At 43.9% G+C, this 16,677-nt stretch overlaps 1 protein-coding gene across 5 annotated transcripts in view; it reads left to right on the plus strand.

Annotated features, from left to right (window-relative positions):
* Positions 1-16,677, plus strand: part of NAALADL2 (N-acetylated alpha-linked acidic dipeptidase like 2) — a 797,888-nt gene that overhangs the window by 598,073 nt on the left and 183,138 nt on the right. For all 5 annotated transcript variants that reach the window (XM_083739414.1, XM_083739413.1, XM_083739415.1 and 2 more), the window contains 3 exons: positions 2,574-2,717; positions 12,109-12,201; positions 15,536-15,741. In XM_083739414.1, the coding sequence (XP_083595540.1) occupies positions 2,574-2,717; positions 12,109-12,201; positions 15,536-15,741 (443 nt within the window). The remainder of the gene's footprint in view (positions 1-2,573; positions 2,718-12,108; positions 12,202-15,535; positions 15,742-16,677) is intronic.

Here is a 16,677-nt window from a genome sequence, read left to right on the forward strand (position 1 = left end):
CTTTTAAATGTGTTTGCGGGAGAGGGATTATTGCTTTGTTTTATTCTTGTTCTTGCTTTTTATGCATTTTGAGTTTTTATTCTGTACTTTTACGCTGCGACATGCCCTGAGATCTTTGGATGAAGGGCGGTGTAGAAATTTAATAAATTTAGTAAATAAATAAATTCAATAAATATAAATACCCTATGCCTATGGTAGTGCACCAGTGACGTAGAGTACCTGCAGTGTACAAATCCAAAGAAGACTATTTAGTCATGTGCACATTAAGGGGGTCTAAAGCAAGCCAGTGTAATTTAAGGTGGCATAAAATTACACCTGATTCAAATCCTGTTCAGCAGCGGGACTGCTGGTGGTGCTCTGCTTAAGCCTGGCAGAGGGGAAAGAAGCATTTGAAATGGTGCTCTATGCCAGGTTGCCAGGTTCCGTGACTGAGCTGAAAGGGCCTAGAATCCAACCTAAATCATCCCGTCCCCCGTCCCCCCAGTCTGGCTGCACCCTTGCCATGCCCCTGAAACACCCCTTTTGGGGTACTTACAATGCTATTGGCTCAACCGTCTTTGGTTTCGCCAACTGAGTGGGAATCAACTGACTGAGCCAGCGATCTGCTGCATCCTATGCTGCTCTTCCCAGTGGATCTTGCCACAGGATCCCTGACTCTGTTAGATTGTATACGGAGCTCGTTTTGCACCCAGGGTGACTAAGCCAAAATCTTGATTGAGGGCAAACATGCTTTTCCCCCCCTTTTCTGTTGTAATTTATAATTTCCTGGAAGACAACACGGCCCTCCTTGCAGTGTCTGTTCAGAGCATAAAACTGTCAAATTCCCATTAAGCTTAAGGTGAAAAATTAATGAACCATTCAGTTCAGTTATTTCAAAACTAATACAATTCTATTAGCATTGTAGCTGAAAGTCAAAGAAGTGGTATGCACAATTACAGTTCAGTGTCGAGTCAAACTTTCCCTTTTCTAAAGAAAGAAAACAAAAAGGAAGATCATTAAAATGCTATTTTAGGGCACAATAGGAACACACACACACACACACACTTTTCCTCAGACGTCTAGATACATGTTTGGCTTTATTCATAACTGACAAAACATGACTTTCCTGTGCAATAATTTGGCTGGGTGTAGTTTGCCAGTAGGAATGCAGAAAGTTGTCTTATACTGAATCAGACCAGTGAGCCATCTAGCTCAGTATGTCTTACACGGACTGGCAGCAGTATTCCTGGGTTTCAGTGAGGACCTTTCTGGCTCTACATGGAAATGCCAGGGATGGGACTTCTGCATGTAAACAGACGCTCTGTTACTGAGCTCCGACCCTTCCTTAAAGCAAACTGTAAAAGATCTGGGTTAAATGTTGATGAGGAAGGACCATATAAAGGTCAACACTCGTTCAAGGACCACCATGCAATACAGAGATCCACTTAGAACCCTTTAGCGAAACATCAACCATGACATTTGTTTGGTGCCCAGCCCCCCAGTAGAATTTGATAATGGTGTGAATTTGGTTTCAGAAGGAGGAGGAGTTTCGTTTCTGCTCCGTGGTCACAAGGGGGCTAGACTTTTTCCAGGACACATCCTCTTTCTCAGGGGTACAAATTGCATTTATTTGCTTTGAATGGCTGCCATGGCATCCTCTTTTTTGCAATAATAAGAATAAGAATAATTTATTTATATCCCGCCCTCCCCAGCCAAAGCTGGGCTCAGAGCAGCTAACAACAGTCAAAGTAACACAGTTTACATAAAATCACAATCAATTAATTGAAATACATTCTAAAATCATTCTAAAATCAATTCAGAATCAAATTAATAGCAACCATTGGGCTAGCGTTCTATGAGGAGGGGGTCAGGCTGTGCCTTGGCCAAAGGCCTGGCGGAACAGCTCTGTCTTGCAGGCCCTGCGGAAAGATGTCAAGTCCCGCAGGGCCCTAGTCTCTTGTGACAGAGCGTTCCACCAGATCGGGGCCACAGCCAAAAAAGCCCTGGCTCTGGTTGAGGCCAGCCTAACCTCCCTGTGGCCCGGGACCTCCAAGATGGTTTTTTTTTTTTTTTTTTTTGAAGACTGTGTGCCTTCACACAGCAGAGAATAGGACAAATTCATGGAGGTAAAGGCTATGAATAGCTATGATGGCTGTGCTTTGCCTCCACGGTAGGAGGCTGCATGCTTCTGATTACCAGTTGCTGGGCATATATCCTGCTTACAGGCTTCCTACAGGCATATGATTAGAATCAAAGAATTGTAAACTTGGAAGGGACCTCAAGGGTCTTCCAGTTCAGCCCCCTGCAATGCAGTTCAGTCACAGCACCCATGAAAGATATCCACCCAACCTCTGCTTAAAAACCTCCAAGGAACGAGAGCCCACCACCTCCTGAGGGAGACCGTTCCACGGTCAAACAGCTCTTACTGCCAGAAAACGTTTCTCAGAAATCCAAAAGTGCCTGTCATGGAAGGCCTGTCATGGCATCAGAGTGGCATGTTCTGTTCGCGAACTCTTCAAATGCACTGATCTAGAGAAAGGTTTTATTGTCGTATACTTATGTTGTTCTCTTTACCCCCTCAACTCTCCTTGAAGATGGAAACTATAAACAGAACCGATCGAACCTCACTTCTCTATTAGTCCAGCCTATTTGTGCGGCATTGGTGAGGAAGCTGTTCTCTTCCCCTGAGAAGGCTGGTGGAAATGAAGATTGCGAACCCCTGGAATTGCTGGCTGCAGGTAACAGTTTTCTCCTCTCTCTCTCTCTCTCTCTCTCTCTCTCTCTCTCTCTCTCTCAGAATGACGATCCTCTTTAAATTCAGAACTTCTGTAAGCCCTTGAAATTGCATTATGCATAATTGTGTATAATTGGGGGCTTTGACCAATTGCAGGTACATTCCTTTAGCAGCACTTTAAGAAGAGGCGAGGAGAGAGAGAAAATATATATCAATTACACTCTGAAGAGCTTGCTGAGATTGAGCTCAGAACGTTCTGAAGAGCCGCTGATAAGAAGAATGAAGTTAATGGGGGGGGGGGAGAGAAAGTATTTCACAAACTCGTTTAAAATTCACAAAGCTTACACATACCTGTCTCATTGTTTGTTGCATCTGCTAAGATCTAACTGATGGAAATCAGATATCCGGAGTACCACGTCTCTCAGCACATGGCATTAAAGTCTAATTCATGCTATTGACTGAGAATATCCCTCCGATTCACCCGAGAGGCTTCTGTAGCTGCAGTGCCGTTTGTTAGGCCTTGTTGGACAACATACGATATCAGGGAAGCGTTTAAGGCACCAGGAGAGCATTAAAGAGTTGGCTTTCCTCACGTTTTCTCCCCCTGAGTGTGTGCCTCCAGCATATCTACTAAGCTCTCTACAAATAGCTCTGTTTGTGTACACTTTCATTTGTATCACATTGCAGGAAACAGAGTGCTGTGTTTGCACCTCTGAGTGTGTGTTTGTGTATCATAAGGGGGCATGTTCCGCTTAGGGTAAAAATAAATCAATCTGACAACAAAGAGGCGCAAATGCACTGAGCAGAATTTGGTGAAAGGTGTTCTCATCTGAATGTTTTGGGAAGCATCATACAAGGAATACAGTCTCCAAGGAAGGAGGGCCCACAACCTTCTGAGGGAGACCGTTCCACTGTTAAACATCTCTTACGGTCACAGCTGTCCATGGAGGCGCAGGTCAGTTCTGTGTCCAGGGCAGCTGTTTATCAGCTCCATCTGGTATGCAGGCTGAGACCCTACCTGCCTGTCTCGCCAGAGTGGTGCATGCTCTATTTATTTTCAGCTTGGACTACTGCAATGCGGTCTACGTGGGGCTACCTTTGAAGGTGAACCGGAAACTACAACTAATCCAGAATGCGGCAGCTAGATTGGTGACTGGGAGCGGCCGTCAAGACCATATAACACCGGTCTTGAAAGACCCACACTGGCTCCCAGTACGTTTCCGAGCACAATTCAAAGTGTTGGTGCTGACCTTTAAAGCCCTAAACGGTCTTGGCTCAGTATATCTGAAGGAGCGTCTCCACCCCCATCGTTCTGCCCAGACACTGAGGTCCAGCGCCAAGGCCCTTCTGGTGGTTCCCTCATTGCAAGAAGCCAAGTTACAGGGAACCAGGCAGAGGGCCTTCTCGGTAGTGGCGCCCTCCCTGTGGAACCCCCTCCCACCAGATGTCAAAGAGAACAACAACTCCCAGACTTTTAGAAGACATCTGAAGGCAGCCCTGTTTAGGGAAGCCTTTAATGTTTAATAAGCTATTGTATTTTAATATTCTGTTGGAAGCCGCCCAGAGTGGCTTGGGAAACCCAGCCAGATGGGCGGGGTATAAATGAATACATTATTATTATTATTATTATTATTATTATTATTATTATTATGTTGTTGTTGTTGTTGTTGTTGTTGTTGTTGTTGTTGTTGTTGTTGTTAGTCCTGATGTTTAGTCAGAATTTCATTTCTTATTACTTGAAACCATTGGTTTGGGTCTTGCCCTCCAGAGCAGCAGAAAACAAGCTTTCTCCATTCTTCATGTGTCAGATCTTTGGATATTTGAAGACAGCTCTCATATCTCCTCTCAGTCTCCATTTATCCAGGCTATTGGCCTGGCAGAAAGGTTTTCAGTGAGGATATATGGCGATGTCACATTCCTTCTGGTACATCTATCCACCAATGTGCTTCAGATATATCCGGAGTGATAGGCAAGAAACTGAAAGATACAGGTTTGGGGGAAGGAGAAGTACCGTTTGCCAGTGGGTGGGTGGTGGCCACTGGGACTGGTGGGGTAGAAATCAGTGAAGCCAATGACTGGTGGAGCCTCAGCCAATGACAACCAGAGCCAGCCAATTTGAATTTTGTCTCTACCATCCCTGCTGCTGGGGACTGAGGAAGTGCAGTTCTGTTTTGCAGAGCCATTGCAGAGCCTCATGTCTTTCAGTAATCACATAGTTTCTAGTGTCTTTCAGTAATCACATAGTTTCTTGGCGGGGGGAGGATGTGGTATCAATTTCTGTCCAGCCTGAAAGGAGTGTATATTATATTTATGAGGAAAACCACACCAGCTTATGCTGTTGAACAGCAAAAGGTCTTAAAAATCAATCCAGATTTATTTAGAGGAGGGTGGAAAACAGTTAAATCAGATTAAACAAACAGTGTCCAAGGGATCAATCACTTCCATGTAAAAGGTGACAGAAGAGCAAGTTCGTACTGCAGCAACTTCCAGTCGTTCATCAGCTGTGCTAAATAAGGCATTGCATGAGAAAGTTTACAGTATATTCAGCATTCTGTCTGCAGCCATTGATTCACAATTAACTTTCTTCATAGACTATTTGATACACTGCTAAGCAAGAATTAATTTTGCAGAGATAAATGCACTGTATTAATGATGCAGTGTAGAATATTCCCCTATCAGGCTGGCCTGCTACATAGATAGCATCCATTTTAGAGTGCGCATTTCTCTTTTACAAAACCTCGGGTTGCAAATTCTTTCCAGATTTGAGTCAAAGTGTGGAAGGGATCAATTTCCGAGATGAAAAAGGTACCAGGATAAAGCAATGGAAACTAATTAAGTAAAGTTGTTTGTGTACTTTCTACAGTGTAAGAGACTGTTTATTATTAGCATTACAGTGGAACCTCGGGTTGCGAATGTGATCCGTGCGGGAGGCACGTTCGCAACCCGCAGCGCCACATCTGTGCACGTACGGGTCGCAATTTGGTGCTTCTGCGCATGCGCAAAGTGTGATTTAGTGCTTCTGTGCATGTGCGAGTGCTGAAACCCTGATGTAACCCATTCCAGTACTTCTGGGTTCGGTGCGGTGTGCGACCTGAAATCGCATTACCTGAAGCGTCTGTAACCCGAGGTACCACTGTAGTTATCCCTAAAAGAAATCCCCACTATTAAAAAGCATATGAAATTGATACACTTTAAACTTATTAAATTGGAAAATTTCATACATAAATAAAAAAATTATCTATGCATCTATCTATCTTTATGAGAGAAGGAGGTTCCCAGTGATGTACTGGGGAGAATTCCGGATTTGCAAGGATGTTAATTCATATCCTTGCTCAGTCATAAATGGCTTATGCAACGGAAATCCATTCACACAATGAGACTTCCGGTTTATCAGCTACTCGCATTCCCCCCCCCAATCTGCTCCAGATGGTCCCCCAATCTTCCTGAGCATATTTTGGGGGCATATGGTAGCTGCTGGGGTAGAACCCCCACTGCATGAGAAGACACCCAGTCAAGCTATGTTGAATCTCACCAAAGCATTGAGTTTTGCACTGGGGGTGCTTGTCTGTTTATCACCTGTAAACGGCGCCTTGGTTTGAGGTAGTTCTGAGCATCATTTGGTCTTGTGGGATTCCTCCACTATCAGTGGGTCCCAGCTGTAGGTTCTCTGGCTGTGGTGGCACTGGGCAGGCAGATCTAATGACACATTTAATTTCCCACCATGTTCCACCGCCCTAGAAAAATAGCAATTATTATTATTATTATTATTATTATTATTATTATTATTATTATTATTATTATTATTGCAGGTTACAGCCTGCACTGCCCCACTGTACTGCCCCACCCCACACAAACCCACAGTAAGAGACCACATTTATAGGAGCAACTACATGATAAGATGTGTGCATGAGACAGCCACATGGTTTGGAACAATTTGAACCATACAATATGATATGATACGATAATCTTTATTGTCATTGTCCCATACAGAACAACAAAATTGAAAATCTACATCAGACATTCAGAAACCAACAAGCCTGCTATCCCAGTCTGGTTAGACCCCTAAAAACTCTGATACCCCATAATTAAATACAATATACTCCCATTGAGACTATTTTACACTGTGTTTAAAACCAAAATCGCATTTGAATAGAAACTGTTTCTCAGGCAGCTAGTCCTAGTCTTTATAACCCTGTACCTTCTTCCAGAAGGCAGAAGCTGAAAGAGATCATTTCTGGTGTGCGCACTATCCTACACTATCTCTGCAGCTTTCTTATGGCACCTGGAAGCATAGATTTGATCCAAGGTGGGAAGAGTGCACCCAGTTATTCTCTCTGCAAGTCTTTACAATCCTGGACAACATATATAGGCACATAAAGGACATGCCACATCAGCAGGCATTGTTCTGAGTGTCCGTTCCCATTAGCTGAGCAAATGTCAATAATCAGGGATGATGGGAGTTGTAGTCCAACATTTGGAGACCCACCTCTGACATATCACATGAAACATTTCCTATACAATTTGGGCCCTCAGTGCTATCCATGTGCGGCCACAGATATGCACTGTGTACAACAGTGACAAAGGAACATGAGGCCATGTGTGTTCGTTATGTATCGGCTAATGGTTTTCGAAGTAAAAAGGGCTCAGGAAGATGGGGCCAAACTGGAACTGTTAATGATAAGAGTAATCCCTTTCTGTTCTTTTAGTCGTGAAGTAGCTTTATGGCTTAGATAAAGTTTAGAGAATATTTCAAGCCGCATTAAGCTAAAGTCTCCCTGTCACTTTCCAGAGCATAAAGTAGGAAGAGATAAAGTTGTCAAGACCTTTAAAGTCTTTCATCGGACGTCTAACAGTGGAAAGTGAGATTTGTTGTCAGAACTGTTTAAGGGAAATTAAATTTTACTCCTTTTCCATACTCCATTGAGAGCTCTTTGAGCCTTTTGTTAGGCGCACTAAGCCTTTAAACCAAGCAATGTTACTGTACAATGTGCCCATTCATTTTATTATCTGATTCCAGAACATACCGCTTGCCGGTGGAGAACATTCTCTTTCATTACTACGCATTTAAGGATGAAATGGCCATTGAAGAAGGCACGGTGTGGCCACCAAAATTGGGTTCTATTTCCCCTCTTCTTCTGTAACTGTTGCAGCAATAGGGACGGGGGAGAAATTTGAGGAATTCAGTTTCAAAAGTGGATTCATCTCATGTATACATCCCAACCAATCTGTGGATTGGAGATGGATGCAAAAAAAATATGTTCTTCTTACAGAAAGCTACTACCTGGTGCAGCTAGTCAATCAACTGATTTTCAGTGCTTGCAAAGCTCTGTGTACAGCTCTCTGCAAGCCATGGCAATTGTCTGATTGCAAAGAGTTGTGCACCCAGCTATGATATGAGGTAAGGCTGCAACCTCGCTTTTGGCCCAGCCACATTTTTACCTGCCCCAGGTGCAGAGCAGATAGGTCTGGCCTGACCACAATGGCTTTCCAGGCCAAATGAGTAATTCTGGTGGGTCTACTTAGCTATATCATATTGCTGTGCCTGTTTAAAATGCAGCTGATATACCCATACCATGATTGTATTGTTGGGGGGGAATCACTGCCCCTTAGATCCATGGGGAGCAGCCATTCCCCTCCCCCCTCCCTGCAAAATCATCTGGACAGTGATAGTGCAACATCAGTTCCCATCACTCTCAGGGGGAATTGCACGCACTAGGGAAATTGTTTGCAAAGTTTGTGAACCAGGCAAAATTTCATTAAAAATGTATATATTAGTGTAAATGTTGCTGATGAATTTTGATTTTTTTTCCTTTAAAAAATTGAATACTGACATGGAAATGTTCAGAGCTTCACTTAATCAAGACCTTTGTTCCCCTCACAGAACTACAGTTCTCATGGTTTAACCATTACTCCTTATCCTCTGTTAGAGTCTAACATTTCTCTGATGAAAATAGGGATGTCCTATTCAATAACAACAACAGCAATTTTATTATTTATACCCCAGCCATCTGACTGGGTTGCCCCAGCTACTTTGGCGGCTTCAAACATATATAAACACATAATTAAACATTTAAAAATTCCCTATACAGGGCTGCCTTTAGATGTCTTCTAAAGGTTGTATAGTTACTTCTCTCTTTAGCTCGGTGGTTGCTTAACTCCATACCCTCCAACATTTCTCCAACGAAAAGAGGGACATCCCACCATACCTTCCAACATTTCTTTGATGAAAATAGGGACAGCCTTAGGAATCAAATCAGAATGACCGCTCCCCACTTAAAACGGGGGGCGCCCTTTGCGTGGACGCGTGCAGCCCCTAGATCTGGAGCAGCTCCAACAGCATAGGCTTGGCTTTGCCTTCCCTCAGGTGGGATACCTGGAGGTCTCCGCCTACCTCAGTCAGTTGTCCAATCCCACCTGGGGGAAGCGTTGCCAAGGAGACCAGGCCAGGTAGGGGAGGGATTACCTGCCCACACAATAGAGGGAGGATCTTACCTGGGAATCCTCACTTGGCTCCAGAGCTTCTCCCACCCTACCCACCCTCAGTTAATGTCTTATTTTGCAGGTTAACTTTTCTTCACAGGTTTTGCAGGTTAACTTTTCTTCATAGGTATGCGGGCGCTGCTACGTTAAGGTCGCTGTCAAAGGGCCGGAAAGGAATTTCCCTGCATTGGCAGCTTTCGCCTTTCCCGTAGCAAAACGTCACAACTTTGGCGGTATCAGGCCTTGGGCGGAATCCTTTTGTCCATCTTCCTCTTTGCGGCGGCGATACTAGGGTTCCCCATTAAAGGGGTTTCTGAAGGGAGGCTTTGACCGTACGCCGAAAGGTCATCATTGCTCTCCCCTGCGGCGGCGGCGTTACGGGTGCAGCTATCTCTGCTTGAACATATGTTCTCCAGAGCCGGCCCATCCCCCCCCCACACACTGGATAACCCTGATGCTCCCTAGGTCCCTGGCTGGGGACTGGGGAGGGAGAACGCCCAATGCCTGAGCCAAGGTCTACCCACATTTGAAATTTAATAAAGTTGTGGCCAATTTAATCCCATAGCACATTGTCTTGAGTCGTTATTCCACATGACGGGGGGACCGCGCGGGATCTGGGGACTCCGCCTGTCCACACAAACTGGGACAGCGTCTGTAAATCCAGGAAAACAGGGAGACTTGGAGGCTCCGTCAGTCTGAAAGGTAGCTCTGTGAGGGAAATAGTGCCCTCCTGACAACTCTCAGCATCCTTACCAAACTACACTTTTCAGGATTGTTTGGGTCAAGCCATGACTGCTCAAAGTTGTACGATACTGCTTTGAATGTATAGTGAAGATGGGACCATATACTGTGCTTGTACCATTTTTAATGGTTTTATATAGCTGCATACTGCCCTGGTGTTTTGTAAGAGGGCGGTATATTTTATAAATAAAAATAAATAAATACACAGCTGGGCACACAGGCAAATCTGAACCACAAGATTGATGATCTTGGTCTCACCCCATCCAAACCCCAGGCTTGGTGGGAGTGAATTTGTGTGCCTAGTGAATCTATGCGCAGGCGAAATCCCCACTCACGTTATTGGTATTAATGCTAAGAACTTCAGTATCATGGCTTGCACTGTGTTGTATTATTATTAACATTTTGCTGAAGGTGGGGGGAGGAAAAGTCTATTTGCTATTGCTCCCCTTTCAGCCCGTAATGAGGTCATTTGTTTTCTCAGCCTGAGAGGTAAAAGAAAAGAAAAAAGATATTAGTTTTAATTAATTTTTAAAACAAACTCATTAGTCAAATGCTGGGAACATGAACTTGAAAGCCCTTTTGACAAAGACAGAGGGACGGGTTATTTTCCTTGTTGCAATATTCTCTCGGTGGAAACATTTCCGTTGCTCTTCTGGAACGAGACCAGAAAATGAGCTGACTAGGGTTGGTTGAGGAGGAACAGCCAGCGAAATAATTGCCTCTGATTCTTCCCACATCTTCCCATTGGTTCCATGACTTTTGATACATACACCATCCTACATTCCAATTCCCATTCTCTTCTCTCGACTGCCAAACAGGCGACAGCGATGTTCGAAGAGGGAGGTATTACCAGACTGGGGTAGCCCTGAGGTTTGTAGAGGAACATTAAATTTGGGAGTTTTAAAGTAGCAGGGGGCTTGTTGCAGAAAAGGTTCTGTGTCTCACCTCAAGGAAGACAGAGATGACTATAAAGTGCAATATGGAACTTTACTTAACACCATCAGTTAGTACTGGTTAAAGCAGGAGGGGAAAGAGAAACTACATTTATAATTCAAGAAGTAACCCCCCTCCCAGAAGCCCCATTGTGGCTCTTTTCTTCTAGTAAAGTGGGTATTAATTAAACATTGCTGCTTGTTTGAACAGAACAAAGGAGGAGGAACCCAGAAGAGTCCAGCACAGACTGAGCATGCTCAGTATCCATGGGACATTGACTAACTCAGGCTTCCTCAAACTCGGCCCTCCAGATGTTTTGAGACAACAATTCCATCACCCCTGACAACTGCTCCTGCTAGCTAGGGATCATGGGAGTTGTAGGCCAAAAGCATCTGGAGGGCTGAGTTTGAGGAAGCCTGGACTAACTGTTGAGGCAGCAGGGAGGAAAAACTGGGTTGGCTGGAAAGAAGAGACATATAGATATACAAGGCCTTGAGATAACCTCATTCTATGGGTAGGCTGCTTCCTGGATCATACTGGGTGTGGCGGAGCCACTATGCTATCTTCCTAGCTGGTGGGTCACTGCTAGTTCATGGGAGGAAGTCAGCATGGTGCAAATGCATTGGCAGGAGCCCCAGATTGGCTGTGCTGGCGTGTTTGCCTTGCCCTGATCCCCCTATTGCATCACTATTTACCCTCTCCCTCCCAGTAAGCAGCATCAAGCCAGCTACCGGGAAGTGAGTGTAGCAGCTCTGCCGCATGTGACAAGATGCTTTTGGAGAATAGGCCGTAGAAAACAATGTGGAAATCCGAGATTTTAATATACCTGGACTGGGCAGCAGGATGTTCAACACAACGATAACAACAAAAAACCAAAACAAAAAACTGCAGAGCCTAATGAACATACATAGTGGACTCAGAATGCTGATTGACTGGGGAGCAGATGGGAGTGACTGGGACCCCGAAAAGAAGCACTTCACACGGCAACGTTTTGTTGCAGGCGTTCCTTTGCTCCTTCTCATTTTTCTCATAATCAGGCTGTGGTGGTGTCGCTTATGTAGCCAAAACGGAACCACTTAAGTGAAGGTTTTTCTAAGTGTTTTGTGGCTGGATGCCGCCCAGAGTGGCTGGGGAAGCCCAGCCAGATGGGTGGGGTATAAATAAATTGTTGTTGTTGTTGTTGTTGTTGTTGTTGTTGTTGTTGTTATTATCTCAAACATATGTTCTTTCTCTCTTATCAGAAAGAAGAACCGTGACACTGGAAGTTCAAACACAACCAACATACAAAACAATGTCCAACGTCGTTGCATACTTAAAAGGAGCCACAATTCCTGGTACGTATTATCTTTAGTCTGCCACATGGAGTGGTTGAAAATAAGAAGGCAGTTGGTTGGGAATGACTGGGGGCAGACTGAGCTTGACAGTGCAGGGCCTCATTGGTCTAGGAATCACTGAGTGCTGCATGTTGTCTAAATTTCATCACTTCAATTTTCATTTTCTTAAAAATAGGAGTTTATTAAAGCTTTCCCATAATACAATAATGTAAAAACAAAACAAAGCAATCTAAGCAAAAACAAAGAGAAAAGAAAACACCCCAGAAAAACCAAAAAAGAGAAGAAAAGAAAATTAATAAATGAGAAGAAAAGTAAAAAGGACTTCCCATTTTCCCTCCGTCAGTTACATAAAAGAAATTATTCAAAATAATCGCTATAGAATGACTCTCAGTGGATCTACTTTCTGTAAGGCAATATTTTCCCAACCTCCTTACCCAAATAGGTTACTTCATTTTCCTTCTTACACTAGAAGTCTAAAATGGGATCTCTAATTATTATTATTAATAATAATAAATAAAAATAAATAATTATTAATAAATGCCAGTGATATTGTTTTTCTATATTCAAACACATCAACTTTGTCTCCAGCCATTCCTTCATATTGAACAATAATAAGTCTTTCCATTTTGGTTCCATCTTTTATTTCAGATTGGTGTATTTCAGGCAGCTCTCAGCTAAGTTTTATACTCAGAGCAGAGCCACCGAAATTAATAGACCTAACTTAGTCACGTTCATTGATTTTGACAGGTCCACTCTGACTAAAACTTAGCTGAATGCCACCCAAATACTTGTTCTGTACTGTTCTCTTGCGGCCTAGACATTATTGGGGGGGGGGGGAATATGGACACTTACACTCTGTTAGTTTCATATATTATATAAAGCAACAACAACAACAAAATCCTCTGAACTCCAGTCTATTGATTCTTGCACCAGTTAAAGCTCATTGCAAATTGTGTCTAAAATTCTTCCACAGTGTTATTGCAGGGAGGAGAACTACCAGGGAAATTTGTCAATCAGACTGTGTGTGCCCAATTAAAAAATGTTCATCAGTAGTAATCGCAGGGGGGTAAAAACCCTGAGGAATATGTAATTTCATAGACAATTTAATGTACAGGCAATTTGCTATACAGACTTCCCCAGCACACGCCAACATGTTGCCAGCAGGGATGTGTGAGTAACTTCAGATAAGAATAAAAATAAGAATACCCTTTAACTTTTCTTTATTTAAGAAAGGGGCTTTTTATGCTAGACTGTTGTTAGACTAGAATCATCATGACAGACATAAATATTATGTTTCCAAGCAAATGTACCAGAACAATTTGAGGCTGGGCAGGGGCTTTTAAAGTTGTTCCTTTTTGATGTGCTTTAAAGCTACGGTTGCCACCTACAGTCTCTTGAAGTGAAATCTGAAGGCAGCTTGACGTTACCTGCTGAGGTGACAAGTCTGAGGGATTTCTAAAGGGTTTTGACAAGACTAATGAATTTTACCAGGCTGTAGTTCTATAGGCAGGGGCAGGCGGTGGGCTCTGAATTTTCAGCGGTGCCCTGTGTGATGCTAACATTCAGCACCCCCACTGCTCATGCTCTGCTCTGACAACATCTGGGAGCCAAAGATTGCGTGGACAGGCGGAGTCCCCAGATCCCGAGCGGTGGAATAACGACTCGAGACAATGTGCTATGGGATTCAATTGGCCACAACTTTACTAAATTTCAAATGTGGGTAGACCTTGGCTCAGGCATTGGGCGTTCTCCCTCCCCAGTCCCCAGCCAGGGACCTAAGGAGCATCAGGGTTATCCAGTGTTTGTGTGGGGGATGGGCCGGCTCTGGAGAACATATGTTCAAGCAGAGATAGCCGCCCCCGTTACGCCGCCCCTACAGGGGAGAGCAATGACGACCTTTCGGTGTACGGTCAAAGCCTCCCTTCAGAAACCCCTTTAACGGGGAACCCTGGTATCGCCGCTGCAAAGAGGAAGATGGACAAAAGGATTCCGCCCAAGGCCTGATACCGCCAAAGTTGTGAAGTTTTGCTACGGGAAAGGCGAAACCTGCCAATGCAGGGAAATTCCTTTCCGGCCCTTTGACAGCGACCTTAACATAGCAGCGCCCACATACCTGTGAAGAAAAGTTAATCTGCAAAACCTATGAAGAAAAGTTAACCTGCAAAATAATGCATTAACTGAGGGTGGGTAGGGTGGGAGAAGCTCTGGAGCCGAGTGAGGATTCCCAGGTAAGATCCTCCCTCTATTGTGTGGGCAGGTAATCCCTCCCCTACCTGGCCTGATCTCCTTGGCAACGCTTCCCCCAAGTGGGATTGGACAGCTGACTGGGGTAGGCAGAGACCTCCAGGTATCCCACCTGAGGGAAGGTGCAGCCAAGCCTATGCTGATGTAGCCGCTCCAGATCCAGGAGCTGCGCGCGTCCACGCAAAGGTCACCCCCCATTTCATGCGGGGAGTGGTCATTCTCCACATAAGGGCTCTTATTATGTTCTTATAACACCTCAGTGCCTTTAGAGCAGGCATCCCCAACACTCGACCCTCCAGATGTTTTGGACTACAATTCCCATCATCCCTGACCACTGGCCCTGTTAGCTAGGGATCATGGGAGTTGTAGGCCAAAACATCTGGAGGGCCACAGGTTGGGGATGCTTGCTTTAGAGCAAAGAAGGCAACAACCCACAGTGTGACATAGTGTTCAGATATGCCCATTTCGGATTACTCCCTGAGGCACAGCCATGATCTCAGAAGAGTTCTGTACCGCGAGCTACAACATTACATGGAACCAGGCAGAGGGCCTTCTCGGTAGTGACCCCCGCCCTGTGGAATGCCCTCCCACCAGATGTCAAAGAGAACTACTACTACCAGACTTTTAGAAGACATCTGAAGGCAGCCCTGTTTAGGAAAGCTTTTAATGTTTGGTGCATTATTGTATTTTAATATTTTGTTGGAAGAGTGGCTGGGAAAGCCCAGCCAGATGGGTGGGGTATAAATAAATTAATTAATAATAATAATAATAATAATAATAATAATAATAATAATAATAGGCTGGCACAGCAGGAAAATATGTTTGCATCTCTGGTTAGGATAAGAGTATCTAACTAAGGCTTAACAAGTATGAAGCTTTTGATTTCTTGTGAACAGACATCTTGAAGCCGGCTGATTTCAGTGGTGCACAGCAGATGCAATGCAGCTGGGCAGAAATGGGAAAGTTCAGCAAAACAATTAATGCTTTCAATGCCGATTTCTCATGCTGCTTAATTAACAACAACAAAAGTTGCTTGGTTTTCTTTCCCTTTTCTTTCTTCTTCTTCTTCTTCTCCTCCTCCCCATCCCAGATAGATATGTAATAGTTGGCAGCCACCACAGCACGTTAGGTGCCTACAGTGGGCAGCAGTGGGCTGATGGAACTGCCGTGATGACTACATTCATCCAGGCCTTGATGAGGAAAGTGAAGAAAGGATGGAGACCTGACCGGACCATCATTTTCTGCTCATGGGGAGAAACTGTGTTTGGCAAGATCGGCTCCTACGAGTGGGCAGAGGTAAGAAAATGCGGCCTTTTACCAATGTCCTTAAGCCAAGGGAAGTTGGGGTTGCCAGAAGGATCAGCACCAGCAACCAACAAATACAAAAAAAGAAGAATAGACAGTAATAATAAAAAGGATTACAATACTTCAAAAATAAAGGAAAATACAAAACTAAAAAGGAAAAAAAAAGAAAAAGAAAAAAGAGAAAACCCAAAAACAATACAGTTAAACAATAACATTTAAAAACAATAACATCCAGTATTTTCATATCATTATCTTTCATTTACTTAATTCCATGACTTCCTCGCGCCTCCTTTTTTGTATTCTTAATTCATAATTGTTTCAGCAAGTCCTTTCCCTCTTTCTCAGATTTTGTTCCATAATTTATCTTAACGCAATTTAACCTTAAATTTTACACTTTCACCCATTAACAATCCATTTTAACTTAATTCTTTATAACATTTCTGCTAATACCATGTGAGTTCATTCCAGCATCTTTCTAACATTCATTAATTTTACAATGTTTTTTTAAATATACTTTTTTCCCAATCTTCTTCCATCGACTCTTCTTCCCTGGTCTCGGATTCTGCCAGTCATTTCCGCCATTTCCATTGGACACTAGCACTGTAAGGAGCTACAGTGGTACCTCTGATTACGAACATAATTCGTTCCAGAGGTCCGTTCTTAACCTGAAACTGTTCTTAACCCGAGGTACCACTTTAGCTAATGGTGCCTCCCACTGCTGCCGTGCCACCGGCGTGTGATTTCTGTTCTCATCCTGAGGTAAAGTTTTTAACCTGAGGTACTACTTCCGGGTTAGCGGAGTCTGTACCCTGAGGTGTCTGCAATCCGAGGTGTTTGTAACCTGAGGTACCACTATACTGGTACCCTCATTAGAAAGCATAGAGTTGGAAGGGACCATGAGGGTGAAATTCAGGATTCTTTTGTCGA

Source organism: Podarcis gaigeae (assembly GCF_964106915.1).
Source record: "Podarcis gaigeae genome assembly, chromosome: 5".
NCBI classification, from domain to species: Eukaryota; Metazoa; Chordata; class Lepidosauria; order Squamata; family Lacertidae; genus Podarcis; species Podarcis gaigeae.